The sequence below is a fragment of the Babylonia areolata genome, chromosome 24 (assembly GCF_041734735.1).
Source record: "Babylonia areolata isolate BAREFJ2019XMU chromosome 24, ASM4173473v1, whole genome shotgun sequence".
NCBI classification, from domain to species: domain Eukaryota; kingdom Metazoa; phylum Mollusca; class Gastropoda; order Neogastropoda; family Buccinidae; genus Babylonia; species Babylonia areolata.
In genome coordinates, this window is record NC_134899.1 from 3,157,231 (window position 1) to 3,177,924 (window position 20,694).

The window sequence follows — 20,694 nt, forward strand, 5'->3', positions numbered from 1 at the left end:
TTGTTCGTCTTTGTACATTTATGTGTATGTGTGTGTGTGCATGCAAGTGTGTGTGTGCACGCATACCAATGTAAATGAATGCTTGGATGAACTGATGAAGTTCAGTATGCAAGTTTGTGCATGACCTGTGATCTGCATGCTTCAAAACTTTCATGAACTCATGCCGCTTGAGCACACTTCAGGTATCATTGGAGGTACTTTTCTGCCTTTGTCCAAGTATTGCTTGGGCATGGAATCCAAATTCTTCAAACTGGCTGTTCAACCTTGCAACAATCCAAAGGGGACAGAACACTTGATAAACTTCAGGTGACTTACTGAAGAAACTTGGGGCCACTTTGAACATTTACTAGCACTTTTTTTGTACCATGGCTAGTAAATTGTTTCACAAGCCAAGTATTTAAACAAACTATTCCAGTCTGTACAGTGCTTTAATTCTGACAGTGATAAAAAAATAATCATTGTAAACATTCGCAGGTGAGGCAAAATGCGACTGATATGCACAATGTCATTCTTTCAGTTTTTATATCATCTAAAAAATAAAATAAAAAAGTTACCTTTAGAACCTCCAACACAGAGAAGGTAGCACAAGCTGTAATCCTTGTAGTACTGAAAGTTTTAACACATTAACTTTTTTTTTCTTTTTTTCTTTTTTTTATTGCCAGTTCATGTTGGACAATCAAAATTTCAGTGGATAAAAACCTGACTGGATTCAGGACAAATAAATAAATCATTGAAAAAAGTCTCTAGATTTCCTGTCCTCTGATTAAAGGTTCTCTAAAGTTCTCAATGATTAAAATCACAACACAGAAACTGTACAACACTCGGTGCAGTGTGCCAAAATACCTCCTTCACGCTTCAATTATATTCCAATCCACCATACAACATGTGTCCAGAGATGCACAACGAGCAAATTCAACTCAAAACAAGCTGCAACAGTCGACACTTTCACTGCGACCTCTGGCATCATAGAATCAAACCCGATCCTTTCACAGTGACTTTCCATCTGTTTCCGTTTCTTGGCACTTGCACCACTCTAACGCACTGGGTGGAAATCCAAAACTTGTACTTACTTCTTCTGAGTTACATGAGTAACCATTTTGCATGCCAGCAACTTCCTCCTACCAATATCCCTTCACTCCACTATCAGTGCTCTCTTATACAAAGAATTTTTTTTTTAAACAACAGACCTAAAAATGTCAAGTGGATAACGAACCCTCTGTCTGCCATCAGCTCTGTTATGAATGGCTGTGAGTTGCCTCCCATGTCTGAATCAACAATCTACACACACACAAATTTCCTGTGGTTTCTGTGTGAAAGAACAACTCTTCACTTGTCAGCACACCTCTGCAGGAAGCAGAACCGATATGGATATCAATTATCATAAAAGAAACACATCTGTTCATACTTTGTTTAAAGCCCAGCTGACCACCACAAATGGACCATTTCAGGCTGCAAAACAACACAAGCCCTTTCACACACACGACACTGATGCAGCAAGTTTTCCAGGCAGAATACAGATTGCACCTCATGGTGTGGTTTGTGTGTGTGTGTGTGTGTGTGTGTGTGTGTGTGTGTCTACACCTTGCATGGAAAACAGTAGCTTCAAAGACCAAGCTACACTCAAACTGAGCAATTCTATGTGCCTAGAATAAGATCTTTCAAGAAGTGGGAAAAAAACTAGTCTGACACAACAGGCAGGTGCTACAGAGAAAGGCATAAAGTGAGTCATGGAAAACAACGAGAGAAAACGAGTCACAGACAGACAGAAACCAGACAAAGGAAGTTGAGACAACCAGATAAAAAAAACCCACAGTAATCTAGAAAGCAGGGGAAAAGAAAAAAAAGGAGCCATGATAGAGTGAACAAATGGTCAGAAAATTTATGTGCACCAGAAAAACAAAACAACAAAAAACTGACAGTGGGAGGAATTACATGTTGTATTTATTTCCATAAAACAAACACGACACAGGGGTGGAGGGACAAGTGGAGAGGGGAGGGGCTGACACGTCACAAGCTAGCATTTCTCATCAATACAATATTCATTCAGCAAGTCAGATCCAAAACTCCATTTACACACACACACATTACACAAAATAAAATAATATAAAAAAACAAAAACAAGTGTGGTCGGCAGTTAGTAAAAGATGAAGCAGAGGGTATGGATGGGAATGGTGTGGAGAACAGCAGTCTGTCGACACCACCACCACTGACTGATATTGTCCTCCCCTCTACTCTTCCTCCTTGTTCAGGTGCTCTGTCTCTGGGCTGTCGGGCTGTTTCTCTTTCTCGGCGGCAGGGGCAGAGGTCAGGTCGATGTAGACGCCCGCGTTGCTGGTGGACGACATCTGGATCTGGGTCTTCTTGTCGTAGTCTGCCATGCGCTTCCTGCAACGGCATATCCATTGGGTTGGATTGTAGTCAGTGTGTGTTGTAGTGTGTGTGTGTTGTGTTGTGTTGTGCTGTGTTGTAGTATGTGCGTTCTGTACTGCTGTGTGTTGTGTTGTGTTGTAGTGTAGTGTAGTGTAGTGTATGTGTTGCGCTGTGTTGTGTTGTGTTGCAGTGTAGTGTAGTGTATGTGTTGCGCTGTGTTGTGTTGTGTTGCAGTATGTGCGTTCTGTACAGCTATGTGTTGTGCTGTGCAATGTTGTGATGTGTGTTGTAAAGTGAGTGTTGTGTTGTGTTAGTGTGTGTGTTGTTTTAGTGTGAGTTCTTGTGTTGCAGTGTGTGGTGTTCCATAAAATTTCAGACTGTGTGTTGTGTTGTATATTTCATTGTGAACGTTGTATTGCTTTTTGTCACATGTTCTTCACATGGGTGCGAATTACTGATTTTCAGAGAACTAAAAAGCTTGCAGCCACAATCCAAGGGCCTGCTTAACCAAAAATTGTCTTAATGCCAAAACAAAGTTAAGTAAAAAGGAAATGAAAACTTTTTATCCAAAACAGAACAAACAACAAAATAAAATCACCAAATCACCAATTTAGAAATCCATGAAATACAGAAATGCTCCCACGTCCATATCTCCAGAAGAAGACAAAAGTCGTAAGAAGAAAAGGAGAAATGTGCAATGGTACTGAGAAAAAAAAAGAAAAAAAAAAAGAAAAAAGTTTCAAGCAGACCAAGTTTCAAACTCACTTGCGTATTCTCAGGAAGACGAAGACCGCTACACCCAACACTATGGCGACCACAAGGATAACAATGACCACTGTCACCGTCACTGAAACAATCAATAATAATAATCAATATAAAAATATGCATTACAATTTTTATCATCATAGCGCATACCCTGCAGATCTATGTGTTAATCAATGCTGCTGCTGCTGATGATGATGATGATGGTGATGATGTCAATGCTGATGATGATGATGATGGTGATGATGTCAATGCTGCTGATGATGATGATGGTGATGATGTCAATGCTGCTGATGATGATGATGATGGCTGATGATGATGATGGTGATGATGTCAATGCTGCTGATGATGATGATGGTGATGATGTCAATGCTGCCGATGATGATGATGGTGATGATGTCGAAGACAAAGATGATGATGTTGAAGACAATGATGATGATGTCGATGACAATGATGATGATATTGATGATGACAATGATGATGATGATAATACGGATGATAATGATGATGATGATGATGACAATGATGATACTTATGTAGCGTATATCCACGATCTGAGGCCAAGCTCTGAGCACTCTACAGATACACAATCATTTGCACAACCGACTGTCCACCTGGTGCAATGAGTAAGATACAGGAATATAGAAAAACAAAAATACAAACTACATTATAACAAAAAACTACTACAAAATAGTGTAACATTCACAACACACACACACCCCTCTCCTGCTGTGTTCCCTTCTCCCCCCTCACACCAATACATGCACACACCCCCCTCCTTCTGCTGTGTTCCCTTCTCCCCCCTCACACCAATACATGCACACACCCCTCTCCTGCTGTGTTCCCTTCTCCCCCCTCACACCAATACATGCACACACACCTCTCCTGCTGTGTTCCCTTCTCCCCCCTCACACCAATACATGCACACACACCCCTCTCCTCTGCTGTGTTCCCTTCTCCCCCCTCACACCAATACATGCACACACCCCTCTCCTTCTGCTGTGTTCCCTTCTCCCCCCTCACACCAATACATGCACACACCCCTCTCCTGCTGTGTTCCCTTCTCCCCCCTCACACCAATACATGCACACACACCCTCTCCTGCTGTGTTCCCTTCTCCCCCCTCACACCAATACATGCACACACCCCTCTCCTGCTGTGTTCCCTTCTCCCCCCTCACACCAATACATGCACACACACCCCTCTCCTTCTGCTGTGTTCCCTTCTCCCCCCTCACACCAATACATGCACACACACCCTCTCCTTCTGCTGTGTTCCCTTCTCCCCCCTCACACCAATACATGCACACACACCCTCTCCTTCTGCTGTGTTCCCTTCTCCCCCCTCACACCAATACATGCACACACCCCTCTCCTGCTGTGTTCCCTTCTCCCCCCTCACACCAATACATGCACACACCCCTCCTTCTGCTGTGTTCCCTTCTCCCCCCTCACACCAATACATGCACACACCCCTCTCCTGCTGTGTTCCCTTCTCCCCCCTCACACCAATACATGCACACACCCCTCTCCTTCTGCTGTGTTCCCTTCTCCCCCCTCACACCAATACATGCACACACCCCTCTCCTTCTGCTGTGTTCCCTTCTCCCCCCTCACACCAATACATGCACACACCCCTCTCCTGCTGTGTTCCCTTCTCCCCCCTCACACCAATACATGCACACACCCCTCTCCTGCTGTGTTCCCTTCTCCCCCCTCACACCAATACATGCACACACCCTTTCTCTGCTGTGTTCCCTTTCTCCCCCCCTCACACCAATACATGCACACACCCCTCTCCTGCTGTGTTCCCTTCTCCCCCCTCACACCAATACATGCACCACACACCCCTCTCCTGCTTTGTGTTCCCTTCTCCCCCCTCACTCCTATACATGCACCACCTCTTCCTGCTGTGTCCCTTTCTCCCACTCACACCAATAAATGCAACACTATCCATCTCCATTCTGCTTCTGTGGTTCCTTCTCCCCCCTCACACCTATACATGCACACACCCCCTCTCTGCTGTGTTCCTTTCTTCCCCCCTCACACCAATACATTGCACCACACCACCACTCCTGCTGTGTTCCCTTCTCCACCCGTCCACCAAATACATGCACCCACTCACCCCCTCTCCTGCTGGTGTTTTCCCTTCTCCCCCCTCAACACCATATACATGCCTCACACCCTCTCCTGGCTGTGTTCCCTTCTCCCCCTCACACCAATACATGCACACACCCCCTCCTTCTGCTGTGTTCCCTTCTTCCCCCTCACACCCAATACATGCAAACACAACCCTCTCCTGCTGTGTTCCCTTCTCCCCCTCACACCAATTACTTGCCACCACTCACCCCTCCTGCTGTGTTCCCTTCTCCCCCCCTCACACTATACATGCACTACACAATCCTCTCCTCTGTGTTCCTTTTCTCCCCCTCACAACCATTACATGCACACACCCCTCTCTGCTGTGTTCCCTTCTCCCCCCTCACTCCAATACATGCACACACCCCTCTACTTCTGCTGTGTTCCCTTCTCCCCTCACAGATAGACATGCCACTATTTTCTTTCTTGTTTTTTTCTTCTCACTCATTCATATTCCACATTGCTGTGTTTTTTTTCTGCAGATCAAAAAAAACTTTGCAGTGTTTTGCCTCAACCAAAGATGCCACACCAGAAGATGCTCCCTTGACACATACATGCACAACTCTTTTGCTGTGTTCCTTCGCAACACCATTAATGCATAACAATTCACTGTGTATGTTCCCTGCTTTCAGCCACAATAATGCACACACACTGGCTTTGTTTGTCACCTTTCGATCACAAACAGGCCACGAAGCCCTCTAGTGCTGGTCCCTAGTTCTCCTCATGACCCATTCATGACAAAGGTACATGTGGTCCATTTGCACTAACCTTCTGAGCTAATCTGTTGGGCCAGCACACCAAAATGTCATGAATACCTTGGTCCTTCTCAACACTACGTGGTGCACAAACTGCATGGCCTCTCACCTCAGCACCAACGTGGACCACAACGACTTGCTTGGCTGTGTTCCTCTCCCCTCTCCAACTGCACTACCACATACAGCACACAAGCACACTCTCCTGCCTGTGTCTCCCTTCTCCCCCCTCACACAATACATGCACACTACCCCTCTCCTGCTGTCTGTTCCTTCTCCCCCTCACACTAATACATGCACACACAAAGGCCTGGCTGGAAAGGAGTAGGAGGGGGCCAGAAAGACGTAGTGTTAATGCCTACTGTTTGCACCACATGTTATAAATTCATAATCCTATTTAGGACATCACAAACAATCTTTTCCTCTTTACCAGCCAAAATCTGAACATCCTGTCAGCAGGACAGACTAATCATGATAATAATTAGAGTAATATATCTAGCGCCCTTTCTCTCTAAGAGCTTTACATGAAAGAAAAACATTACAAGTTACATAAAACATTCATGACCACTCATTCTCAACCCCCCCCCCTCCGGCCCCCACCCCCTCCTCCCCCAATACACTCTCCCTTTCCCACTCTTCACACATCCAAAGTGTGCTGCCATGGGTACTGTTGAAGAACAAGGACAAAATCAATGAAATATAGAAAACTGTCAACCTGACTGCCATCTCAGGAGTCATTCCCAAACAGAGGTCTCTGCAGGGTTCACACTGGCCTTTATTCATCTTCTCATTAAAAACCCATTATGACCAAAAATTTAAAGCTATTACATCATGCTCACACACAAACACACAATACATTATTCTGACATATACTAGTTAAAAAAAAAAAAAAGTCTTGTGAGCTCTAAAAAAAATCTTGTGAACTCTATCAGTATGTAATTTGTAAGTAGACATCTATAATACAAAAGGACACTTTCACCCCATGGCAGAAAACACACAATACATTATTTTGACATATACTAGTTAATAAAAAATATAAAAAAAAGTCTTGTGAGCTCTAAAAAAAATCTTGTGAACTCTATCAGTATGTAATTTGTAAGTAGATGTCTATAATACAAAAGGACACTTTCACCCCATGGCAGAAAACACACAATACATTATTTTGACATATACTAGTTAATAAAAAATATAAAAAAAAGTCTTGTGAGCTCTAAAAAAAATCTTGTGAACTCTATCAGTATGTAATTTGTAAGTAGACGTCTATAATACAAAAGGACACTTTCACCCCATGGCAGAAAACACACAATACATTATTTTGACATATACTAGTTAATAAAAAATAAAAAAAAAAGTCTTGTGAGCTCTAAAAAAAATCTTGTGAACTCTATCAGTATGTAATTTGTAAGTAGATGTCTATAATACAAAAGGACACTTTCACCCCATGGCAGAAAACACACAATACATTATTCTGACATATACTAGTTAAAAAAAAAAAAAAGTCTTGTGAGCTCTAAAAAAAATCTTGTGAACTCTATCAGTATGTAATTTGTAAGTAGACATCTATAATACAAAAGGACACTTTCACCCCATGGCAGAAAAACCCTGTCTGGTAAGGTTAAGTTGAACCAGTGACAACAGAATTCCCTATTTGGTAGGGTTAAGTCAAACCAGGAACAAACAATAGAATTCCCTGTCTGGTAAGGTTAAGTCAAACCAGGAACAAACAATAGAATTCCCTGTCTGGTAAGGTTAAGTCAAACCAGGAACAGACAACAGAATTCCCTGTCTGGTAAGGTTAAGTCAAACCAGGAACAAACAACAGAATTCCCTGTCTGCTGAAGTTAAGTCAAACCAGGAACAGACAACAGAATTCCCTGTCTGGTAAGGTTAAGTCAAACCAGGAACAGACAACAGAATTCCCTGTCTGCTAAGGTTAAGTCAAACCAGGAACAAACAACAGAATTCCCTGTCTGCTAAGGTTAAGTCAAACCAGGAACAGACAACAGAATTCCCTGTCTGCTAAGGTTAAGTCAAACCAGGAAAAAGCAACAACACAATGCCCCTAAACTGCTGTGTGTTTCCTGGAGGACAACAAATCTGTGGTCTGCACGTTTAGCATCCTGGTGAGGATGACTCAGTCATCCCCAGTTACTAATCTACAATTTGCTGAGCACTCTCCTCTACAGCTAACACGTGCACAGTCTTTTTCCAAAGTAAGTTCATACTGCCCTTCAATAAACCTTCATCACTCTATGTCTTGCTTCCTGCCCTGAAACATGGATGGTTTGTATTTGAGGTCAACTCCAGGTCAGCCACAGAGCTATACTTGACCTCCTGCTCCACTTTCTCTTCTTTGCTGGCTGCATCTAGCTCTTTAACTCCCCCACCCTCCTTCCTCTCTACAAATCATCATTCTAACTTTCAGTCATGCCAAGCGAACAATCCGACAGGATTTTGCCACACCTAACACTCAATTTAACCTTGTCAGTGTCTTTTAAATGTAGCCGAGCGCTCAGCTCAGGCTTCAAAATACTGCTTCACACACAAGCTGTATAGCAGACGTCTTTTTCACATCTAAAAGCTGGTCTCCAACAGCTCACACAGAATGTGTGACGCCATTCCCAGTTTTGATGCAAAGCCCATTCTAAACCTATTCTCTAAGTTTCAGTTTCAGTAGCTCAAGGAGGTGTCACTGCGTTCGGACAAATCCATATACGCTACACCACATCTGCCAAGCAGATGCCTAACCAGAAGCGTAACCCAACGCGCTTAGTCAGGCCTTGAGGAAAAAAAAAAGGTGAATAAATGATAGATAAGCTTACACAAATAAATAAATAAATAATAACTATAATGTAAAAAAAAAAAAAAAAAAAAGAAGATAAATAAGCAAATAGATGTAAAACATTTAGACACACATTCACATATACACCCACACATGCATAACAGTTATGCACCGAACATGCAGTTTCAGAGATATGGAAGCACAGTCAAATACATATAAACGTACATGAGCTCCAACACACACACACACACCACACACATTATCCTGCACCTCCTCTACCCCCCTCCTCCACACACTCATTTCTAGTCTACGTATCACAGCTTCCACGGCACACACACACACACACACACACACACACACACACACAATCTCTAAACATCTATTAAATCTAGTCTCTGTATCATTCGCTGCAATATAATATTTGTTGTGCTTACACACACACACTTTAATCAGTTGGATGCATACTTGATTTTAGTTTCATCGTTCATCAGTATACAGATTTCAACTGACACTAAGCTTATGTCATTTTGTCCTTCTCGCCACACAACCACTCCACAACCAGTTCCCTATACGCCATTGGGTGAGCTCTGTGTTTCTGATGGCAATATCTCATTAAATATCTCTTTTGTCGGAACAGTAAACTGCAAATATTATATACTGGTAGAATCGTCGCAATTCCATCTTTAAATCTATTCCATTTATGTTTGCCTACGTTAAAATGATTTAACGCAGTTTGTAATTTTCAGCAATGAGCTCGCTAAAACTTACCCTTTTCAGGTGACTTAAATTAAGATTATAAATTCATCTTAAGTAACCAACATTTCATTTTATACTCATTATAAAGTAGGTATTGAGCTCTTTCTTTTGCGACCTATCCGATGTAAATCGGTTCAGGAATCATTGAGAAATCTATCACTGAACACCTTGAAAGAAACACAATTCTATCAGATTTAGCCTGACTGGGGACATTTTGCTTCACAGGCCATGCTAACTTCAGTGCAGTACGCTTAACTCACTCCATACAAACGGCGAAAAAGACAACGTTAACAGCGTTTCACCCCAATTACCACCATCAAAATATTGCAAGTGGAAGGCTCTTATAGTTAAGAGGTGTTTGTTGAAAAAGAATACCACAATTCTGACGACGGAAGCTAAAGGTTGGGTCATTCAGACACCCATTGGACATCCGAGGGGTCTGTGTAGAGGAGAAGAGAGAACTGGCCGTACTGAGTGAGTTAACTTGCATAAGCAGACAGAGTGGGTGATCACTGGTCATTTTTCCACCTGGCTGAGCCTGCTTGCAGCCAGAGCCTGCTCTCTCTCTCTCTCTCTCACTTGCTGTGTCGTACACAGTGTGTGTGTGTGTGTGTGTGTGTGTGTGCGTTGTCCAAGAGGCCAAGATCTCGCTATGTATCGCTTGCACTGTTTTCCTCTTCTCCTTGTCCTTGTTTTCCTCTTCTTCTCATCTTTGTTTTCTCTATTCTCATCTTCTTATAACTATTGTAAAATAAAACAATAGAAAAACCCTTTCGTGACTGGCCTCTATGTCTCCTGGCCTGCACGGGGATTCTTGTCTATCCTTTAATTCAGTAAATCATTAGTTAGTTCTTTTGTACCATACCCCCTTTTATAATAAAACCACTCGGGTACACGGCTACATAAAGCTTCTTCAGCATCTTGGATGGCAAAATGTCTTTTTCTTTTTGTTGCAACACACTGCTGTTTCAAGCCACTTGGGTAAGGTTGTGGTTTGTCATCAGCCAGTTTGAAAGCATCGTGACAATAACATCCAGAAATTATCATACAGAGTGTGACTGGCTGTTGCTCTTTGTGGTTAAGTTTAGTTGATATATCAGGCTTTCTGACTGGTGGATATTGGGACACAACTTAAAAACAAAATGTGAAAAATCCTGAAATGATGCCGACATATTACGTCATGGGGCAAACAGCAAAGCCTCTTGCGGACGTATATATACATACAAACGTCAAGGGGCACTGACGAGGTTAACCATTCACACACTTTAATTTCAAACAGCAGCACATTGGTTATTTTTTAGAGTAGTGCAGAACCGTATAGTTAGTTGCATTCATACATAAATACCACAGGATAGGAGGAGGAGGAGGAAAAGAAAAAGAAGAAGCCTCAACCCCATCACACAATCAGGCAATGGACTTGTGATCCTGAGATCACTGTAAGTTCAGGGTACCGGCCCCAGTCTCTGATTCAGCATGGTGCTGTGTCCTTTTGATTGTCCTCTCTCCATCCTCTTTAGAAATGGCACCCGACTTCAGTCGAGGAAGTCGGAAAAACGCCAGGAGAGGATTGCCCCTCCTCACACTCCCAACCTTCCAATGCCAACCCCTAGACACAGTGGACAAAGATTCACTGCCCCACTGGCCATAAAAGGCTACTGGACCTTTAACCTTCCACATTTGCAACCTAACCCCATGACTGTGTCTACCTGTACTGGTGCCCTCTGACTTCTGTTCAGCCGCAGTGGTGTTGGCAGCGGCAACCGTTGTGGTGGTGCTGCTGGTGGTGGTGGTGGTGGTGGTCGTGGTCGCGTTCTCGCCCGAGGAGGCGGCCGGCAAGGGCCCAGAACCTGGAGTTTCCTGTGGCTCTATGAGAAACACACACACACACATAGAGCAATAAGCCATGTTGATGACGATCCAGTAAAATCACACTACCCCTGCTGCTGCCACCAAACACACACACACACACACACATACACACACACACACACAAACACACACATACTTGAACTTCTACCTTTGTTGCTATAGCCCAGTCAACTGAGCACACAGGGTCAAATCAGGGCTGTAAACTGTAAACATATACCGATTACATAGAACACTATATTTTTTTTTTAAACACACAGAAAAGGCAATGAGGCACATGTACACTGTACAGTAGTGTTCATGCACAGTAACATAGGACATGCCACAGACATTGACCATTGCATCAATTTTACACCAAGACATCATCATGCCACACTGTGACACACACACATGTTTACAAACACCACACACACACACACACACACACATCATAAACACAAACACACAGACACACACACACACATTCTCTCACACACACACACACACACACACACACACACACACACACACACATCATAAACACACACACACACACACACATTCTCTCACACACAAATTATGCAGGCGGGGAACACTCAACACAACAGTCAAGTGTCATCATCCAGGAAAGGGAAGAGAGGAAAGGGAAGAGAGGAAAGGGAAGAGAGGAAAGGGAAGAGAGAAAAGGGAAGAGAGGAAAGGGAAGAGAGGAAAGGGAAGAGACACTCACAGCACAACTCACAGTTCCTGTCTGCTGGCTTTGTGTCCCAAGTGGCGTTATTTATTCAATGACATGGGGTCTTTACAAAAAGCCCAACACAAATATGGCTCAACTCATTTCACATACACAAACCCCGCCACAAACACATGAATACATCACACACACACACAAACACACACACAACACACAATTTTCTTTTTTGTTTTCAGAGGCAGTTTCATCAATACCATTTCTTTATCATTCAGACTGTGGTTAAAGCACTGGACTTTCAATCTCAGGGTCCCTGGTTCGAATCTTGTTAACAGCACCTGGTGGACTAAGGGTGGAGATTCCTTCCAGTCTCACAGGTCAATATACTGGTGCCTGAACCTCCTTCATGTATATCTATAGGCATGCAGAAGATCAAGTATGCACATTAAATATCCTGTATTCTATCATTCTATGTCAACGTTTGGTGGGTTATGGAAACAAGAACATACCCAGCATGCACACTCCAAAAAAAGGAGTATGGCTGCCTGTATGGCAGGGTAAATAAAACCAAAACGGCTATACACATGACGTGTTTCATGTCTGCATGAGTGTCTATAGGTGCGTGACTGAAACCTGATTGAATGACACAGGAAACAAATGATGAGCGCCTAATGGCAGCTGCCAGTCCGCTCTGCCCAGGTAGGCAGCCTGTCGTGCATATGGATGCCATGTTTGTGAAACGCTTAGACTTAGAGCTTGTGTCTGTGTGTGTCAAGTGTGGCTGACAGCATAAAAACAGGACAGCCAGCTTGTTGTTTCTGGGTCATGGTGACACTGTTCCACATCACAACCATGACCTTCCATGAGACCCCAGGACCCTAAACAAAAACAAAACTCTGTAACCAGCGGGCCAGCATTTGCATCAATAGCACCAGGAAACCTATACATCTGACATTTAAACTGTCCCTCTGTGTGTGTGTGTGTGTGTGTGTGTGTGAGCCATGCTGCAAAGGTAGATCGTTATATCTTCAGTGTACGCATTACCTTGTGACATGACATGACAGAGAAGAAAAAAAGGAGAGAGAGAGAGAGAGAGAGAGAGAGAGAGAGAGAACGATAATATCAAACAAGTTGTTTTTCTCCAGTCACATGAAAGACGCCCACAGGTCTGAGGAATCTCCCCTTCCCTCAACCCCCCTGTCAGATCTCCCCATTCCTATAACATGCCACTCCCACCCCCCACCCCCACCCCCCCAACAAGCCTACCTGGACACCAGGTGGTGACCGGCCCATAGTCATATAGGTGGACAGTGCTTGAACTGCATACCACCAGCATACTATGAATTCTTTACAACACACTGGAATTGTTTTTGCTTTTTTAAACACCTGTCATCATGAGTAAGAGACTGATCCTCTATCTTTTTCTCTTTTTTCTCAGATCTCTCTCTGTCTCTGTTCTCTTTGTTGCCCCTATCCCCACCCACCACACAACCAATAAACATACTGCTGGAAAATGTGTGTGTGTGTGTGTGTGTGTGTGTGTGTGTGTGTGTGTGTCTGCCTGTCTATTTGTGCGTGCGTGTGTGTGTGTGTGTGTGTGTGTGTGTGTCTGCCTGTCTATTTGTGCGTGTGTGTGTGTGTCTGTGTGTGTGTGTCTGTGTGCGTTTGTGACGGATGTGTTCAGAGCAGAAAGGGTGGATCTTCCTGTTCTGGAATGATCTGTCTTCCCAGGGTATCTTGATCAGTCTTCACAAATCATCTCATGCTTTTCTCTACCACAACAATGCTTGAACCAAGCAAGTGCTATAATTCGATTAGAATTCTATCTGGATTCATATTAAAAGTTCTATCTAATCTGGGCATCTGCTCTTTCACATCATTTTGGTGAAATATGTTAATTCTTGGGAGTATATATATTCATTCATGGATCTCTTTCAGTCAGTATTCAAATATACTGTACAAATTTGGAAAAAGAAAAAAGGAGTATTAACTGACATTATGAGTCTCAAAAACCTTCACTTTTGTTTTGGTGGGCATTTTTATTTACCTTTTCAGTGTTTTGTTATACATACATACATACATACATATATTATATATATATATATATATATATATATATATATATATATATATATATATATACCTGAAGAAAACTCAAATGAAACAGGATTAATCAATTTATCAAGTCATCAACTATCAACTGATGTTACTACAGCCCATGAAATGGATGTTGTGATCAGATCCAACTTTGCATGTTCAGAGCTAAAAAAAAAAAATACACTGAATCAACCTATTTCACTTCCATTTTCTTTGGGGTTTTTTGCTTATTTTTTTCCTTTCATATTCAGAACTAGTTCCAGTTCTAAACAGTAAGAGAATAAATTAAGATCACACATATATATTATATATATTATACATCACTGACAGTTTGTGGAAACTGGAACCAAAAGGAGGAGTTTGTATTATACTCCATGTTTGGTGATACATATACTTACCATGTCAAACTGATGCTAACAGTGAAAAGATGAGCCATCTAGCTACTGTCATATTCCTCATAGTAATATCAACAACTGTAAATATTCAGTCTGAGTCATGAATACTCATGGTCACATTGATACACAGTTAGTTTGTTTGTTTTACGAGTCCATACACTTATCACTATCAGTTTGTTTTACGAGTCCATACACTTATCACTATCAGTTTGTTTTACGAGTTCATACACTTATCACTATCAGTTTGTTTTACGAGTCCATACACTTATCACTTTCAGTTTAATAATGTATGCTATATAAATTTCATACAAATAATCATTTCAATTTCATTTTAAAACATAACATGAATGTAAATCATATTCTTACTTTAATACACCGGTGTATGGATATGTGCTTAAAGTATAATTTTCATACATTCTATTATTACATTATAACATTTCATCCACTCCAGAGTATAAAAAATCATAAATGAGCGAGTCATCACTTCCATGGGGCGTGAGACTGATGTGACTGAACTGATGGACTTGCCACTCACTTCTGATAACCACTAAACCAGCCACAGCATCATCAAGACTACTTAAGTGGTTCTGAAGTACTTCCCCTGTTATGGTTTTACACACACACACACGCACACACACACATACGTGCGTGCGCGTACTGACACAGTTACTTTCGTCATGTTTATAATATACGGTCAAGAGTCTCATTCACACACACACACACACACACACATACGTGCGCGTACTGACACAGTTACTTTCGTCATGTTTATAATATACGGTCAACAGTCTCATTCACACACACACACACACACACACACACACACACGCACACGCACGCATGCGCTCACACACACACACACACACAGAGTCTCAAAGATACAGCTCATACAATAGTCTCATATCAAATATACAGAAAATGAGAAACATACGCATACACATTCACACACACACACATGCACACAAACACAAGCATGTGAATGGAGACAAGTGATTAGAACATAAGTTCTGTTACTGTGTTGTTAGTACAGGAATGTTATTAATCATAATTAAGTTAATTCTAAAATTTTACATATATTTTTTGTATATTCTAATTTTGTAAATAAAGCAATGAGACAAAACATCTCAAAAAAATATTTGACACTATTTGCTTTGTCAAAAACCTCCAAATAAAATCAGTTTTGATTTTGGAATTAATTGATTTATTGCATTAACTTATAACTATGGACTGTATCATGTAGAATGAAACCAAGATTTCTGTCATAATTTTTGTCTTCAATAGAATCTGTTTACTACTTTGGTACAATTTTCTTTGTGTGCGAGTTTGCAATTTATGACAAGTTTGCTCGTTTGAAATGCCTTAGAGTTATAACAAACTAAAAGTGCCCGAAAAGATCAAATGCGCATATCAAATATCCCGTAATCCATGTCAGCATTCAGTGGGTGATGGAAACAAGAACACACCCAACCTGCATATCCCCGAGAATGTAGTATGGCTGCCCACATGGCAGGGTACAAAATTTTAATGGTCGTGCATATAAAACTAAAAGCCCTCTTGAACATTTGTGAACATGGGAGCTGCAGCCCACCAACGCCAGAGAAGACAAAGAACACCCAGAGCTGAACCAACTACAGGCAGCATCAACATCACCCTAGTATAGTAACTCACAGTCACAGTATAAGCAACACACAGCCAATTGTTGCTGCCAGAGCAGGGTGACAAATGGAAAACTGAGTCAGTCACTCACTCACTCAGCCACACCAATATAAGGTCTGGCATTAACCCTTTGACTGCTGTTGAAAAGTATGCTCATCAGTGAAGAGCTGTCACGCCACCATTCCCCCCAGTTACAGTCTACACCAATAAAGAGTAAACAGAAAGTTGTAACAGCGCTCCAGGTTCACGCCACACTGATCAATCTCCTTTCACCAAGGCTCAGCAGCTATGGGGTTAACTTAAAGCCTCCATCAGTCCATGGCTGTGTAGAGTGTTATCCCTCTCAGTCACTGCTCCTGACAGGTTGGTTTATTGATTTACAACCTGTCTCAGTGTCTGTCTCAGTGTCTGTGTGTCTGTCCTGGGGCCAGAGAGAAAAGACAACCACCAGAACTTTTCTGTTTCAGTTATAAGAGGGTGCCAGAGCCTGTCAACAAATCTTTAAAGCTACGCCCCATCTGCTGTAAAAATTAGAAATGAAAAAAAAAAAGAAAAAAGGTCAGCAGATGCCTGGCCTTCAGTGGCTTCACATTCAACAAAACAACCACCAGCACTGTCCCTGTGCCAGTCAACACAAAAACAGCCCTCTTCCTCCAGCCAGACACAGTGAAAGAGATGGGAGGGGGGCAGGGAGAGAGTGGAAGGATGGGTGTGCAACAGGGAGGTTGGGGGAATGAGGGTACTGGACAAGGGGGAGGAGGGGAGGGGGGAGAGATCAGATCAGGGCCAAGGGCAGGCTGAATAATCCTATCCCTCCATGCCCCACATCACCCCCCCACCCACACACACACACACACACATCAATCTCCCCCCTCCCTCCTTCCCCAGAGCCCCCCCTACCCTCCCAAAGCCCATCAGGCAAACCAACACAGTGGTGGGCTTTTGTCAGCTTTCCCAGTCCTGCCTGGCACCTTGTACTTGTTATGTCTTTTTCCTCCTGGCTTGTCAGTTGTCTTGTCAAGCAGTCACAGCTTCTTTTTCTTTCTTTTTTTTTTTTTTTTTTTTCCTCTCTGTAGGACTCAAAATACCCCCATTGTCCTGTCCTGGACATCTAAGCCTGGTGAAACAACTGGCAAAGCTCTCTCCCACCTGTCCCTTGGACAACCAATTTCTGATGGTGTACTGATCAGTGTTCTGATCAGTGTTTACAACAAAGTGTGGACGTTCACTCTGCCACTCACACAGAGGATTTGAGGGGAAGAAATGTGGATACAGCCAGGTACACTACTTATAATGGATAATGTCCACTGACTAGGGTATTAATTTTTCATTTCTCAGTCTTTATTTATAAAATGCAAGTAATTTGTGGGGATACACAGGTGTTTGGGTTGTTTTTTTTACCTACTCATCCCAAAGTCCACTAAAATTAGTGAATGTTACCTGGGAATTTCAAGCCCTGCTATACCAGTGGTAGGTGTGGAAGTAAGTGCTCAAAAAAATGCTGTCATGTTAATTTCCGTTCTTCTGCCTAGAACTAACTAGTCTGCATGACAGATGCACTAAGTCAAACTGAAACCAACAACATGTACTCCAAAAAGTAATCTATACCATAAAATTAAAAATTAAAAATATCACTCGAAAACACACCAACTTAATCCCTAGCTAAACAAAAACAAAATACAAAAACAAAACAAAAAAAAACATCACTTGACCTTAAATGAGACTTGTTTCCTCCTCTGCAAAATTTTGGGGGGACACACCATCAGCCTGCACATTTGACTATGTGCTTGAAAAACTAAAACTAAAGCTGCAGCAGAGCAACGCAGACAGGCCAGGGAAAGCAGGGCCAGCAAGTCCCCGACAGCCGCCACCATCCCCTGTCCACACTGTGTCAGAACCTTCGGGGCGCGAATTGGCCTGACCAGTCATCTGCGCACCCACAGAGCCCAACCCACCCACCCCCAGGGTGACTAGATGGTCCTCATCGATCCCAACGGACGAACCACACATGTGCTTTAAATCACTATTGTCCAGCATTAGTATTTTGTTTTAAGTCTGTAACAGAAATTTTAAAAAAGGAAGAAAAAAAAAAGGCAATATCCTTATTTCTTCCTCTGTATTCTTTTGATTCGAAGACAGAAAAGTTGTGAATTGGTTACTAACATTTCTTCCCCTCCACTCTTTTATACTATAGGCTTTCTTTACAGCACTGAGAGGGGATAAAATGTAGAGAATATTATTACAATGCTATCAACCAATTTACCTTTTTTTTTTCATCTCTGAAACTACTATACCGAGAGGAAAGAGTTCAAGGGAAGAAATGTGGCCAAAAAATCATAATAACTGTTTATCAATGACTTGAAGACCAAAATATTTTCTTTCTTTTAAATGCTGTTCTGCACTCAAGTTCCTGTGACCAGAGATGTGCTGTAATATCTCTGAAGGTGGCAACACACTCTGGACTCAACAATGACTGAGCTGTGTGACTCATGGTGAAAACTGGTGTCTGATACAATGCCAGTGATTCATGTTCAGTGAACCATGTTTAGAGCATCCATGGCAGGTGATACTGTGTTCCCATTGTCCACCACATTGTTCCCATTGTCCACCACAAGTCTGGGCAACAATGCCAGCAGCGATAAAATGACAAGATGAACCAGATGAGTAGATCACGTAGAATTTACTTACAAACTGTGTAACATTAACAAATACATTTTACAGTTCAATCTCGTAATGAAAACAATGGCAATGGAGCTATGTGGTAACTAATAATAACTAAATGTTTCTGAGTTTGCATGAGAATAGAATGTATTAACTTTACATGTGTCATGTATCTTTTTTTATGCATGAGACACAGAAAGGTGAAATAAACGAGCGGGACAAAACCTTGAAATATCCTCCGCCATTCGGATGTCATGTTCAAAATGAAAGCCATCTGACCATTGTTCAACGTTGCTACCTATAGCAAAACTTCCCGCGCAGAAATAAGAAAGAAATTAAAAACGTACATAGCTTTAATTTCCTTGATCAGCGAGGAAGACAAAGAAGTGTGAGACTGAAAGACGCGACACAAACCTTCGTTCGCAGCATTGTCTTCGGACTGTCGTTTCTGGCGAAGTGAAGAACTGTGAACTCCTACGATGAATGATGACCAGAAGACAACGATGAACGCGACGACAGACAAAATAAAAATTTTCTTCCCCATCTTGGACAGTCCTTGCCTCACTTTTCCGACTTCTGAATGTCACTTGTAGCTTGTCTGAGCCAAGAGTTGAACGCTTTAAGACACAATGATTGGACTGGGCCTTGAAGCTCGACACAAATGTCTGCGCTGCTGTGTCGGTGTCACCCACGCTTTGCGAAACTGACGATTTCTTTTCCGTTCGATGAATACAGGCAAATTCTAATTCTCTTGTGTAGAAGTATGGTCAAATCGACAGCGTTTAGCTTGAGTTTTCTCGTAGTTAACAACTCGCCTTGGCCTCCACGCCGGAAAAAAGGGCGGAAAATGCGTAAGAAGATGTAATGGCTGCTGATCGGAAGTAAACAAAGGCGCAAATCGTCTGCCACTGTATGCTGCGCAGTGGGCCAGCCGCAGTCGAGTGTTCACCTGTCTGCAGCTGGTTGAATCGAAAACAGGCGGAGCACGAGAACGATGTTCGCTGGTTGTATAAATAGATCAGATCTCGTTTGGTTTCCAAGTGCTGCTCTTTTTCCCGATAGATACTTCCAGCGCGTTTTGCTGTCCATTCAACTTGTGAGGACTCAGTGCCGATAATTTTTTAATGAGGTCATACTCTGAAAATAGCATATCACGTGGGCGGATTTCCCGATCCGTGTGTCAAGACGGGGGTTGTCCCATTCGTCGTCAGCGTGTGTGGTCTTTTTGGGAAAAACTGATGACATAATCAGTCTAAGCGTTGTTTTGGTTCTGCATACGATTACAAACGTTTGCTGTCGCTAATTTGAACTTAATCGATATGCGGAACCAGTTTTGATTCAATTAACACAGCAACTGTGGCAATCTAGTAAGCAGTGGACCACCCACTGACTGCACGGCCTCTCATGATTAATAACTATATAGGCTATATATATATATATATTTTTTTTCAACATTGCAATACAATTTCTCAGAAAACCAAATGCATTTAATGGAGAGATGAGGGTTTCTGTGGCTGAGGGGTTGTCTGGAAAAAAAATCAGAACTAATCAAACCACTTGATTAGTAAGTTATACAACTACTGATGAAATTGACTGTGAAATTATATATATATATATATATATATATATATATATACTGATCAGTATAACTAAACAAATAAATGTTGTTGTTTTTAAACCTCCAAAATAAACATATATTATGCATGGGTTGGTTGTACTGCGTGCAGACGGCTATATCGCGGATTTTAACCGGGAATTTGTACTTGTCAGTCGACTTGGAAAAAAAAAA

General features: G+C 42.1%; 1 protein-coding gene across 1 annotated transcript; it reads right to left on the bottom strand.

Annotated features, from left to right (window-relative positions):
* Positions 1 to 628: 628 nt before the first annotated feature.
* LOC143298780 (uncharacterized) lies at positions 629 to 20,023 on the bottom strand. Its single transcript, XM_076611736.1, has 4 exons — positions 19,320 to 20,023; positions 11,267 to 11,425; positions 3,136 to 3,217; positions 629 to 2,385 (listed from the first exon to the last, which is right to left on the bottom strand). Exons 1-4 carry the CDS (start codon positions 19,447 to 19,449, stop codon positions 2,229 to 2,231), a joined length of 528 nt encoding a protein of 175 aa, XP_076467851.1. The 5' UTR covers positions 19,450 to 20,023; the 3' UTR covers positions 629 to 2,228.
* Between the last annotated feature and the right edge of the window lie 671 nt (positions 20,024 to 20,694).

Bases quoted from the DNA above. Each gene is read 5' to 3' on its own strand.
- LOC143298780 (XM_076611736.1), bottom strand. From the start codon at position 19,449: ATGGGGAAGAAAATTTTTATTTTGTCTGTCGTCGCGTTCATCGTTGTC. The intron at 3,218-11,266 runs GTAGACACAGTC...TGATTGTTTCAG, and splicing joins GTCAGAGGGCACCAGTACAG to TGACGGTGACAGTGGTCATT. The intron at 2,386-3,135 runs GTGAGTTTGAAA...ATGCCGTTGCAG, and splicing joins GTCTTCCTGAGAATACGCAA to GAAGCGCATGGCAGACTACG.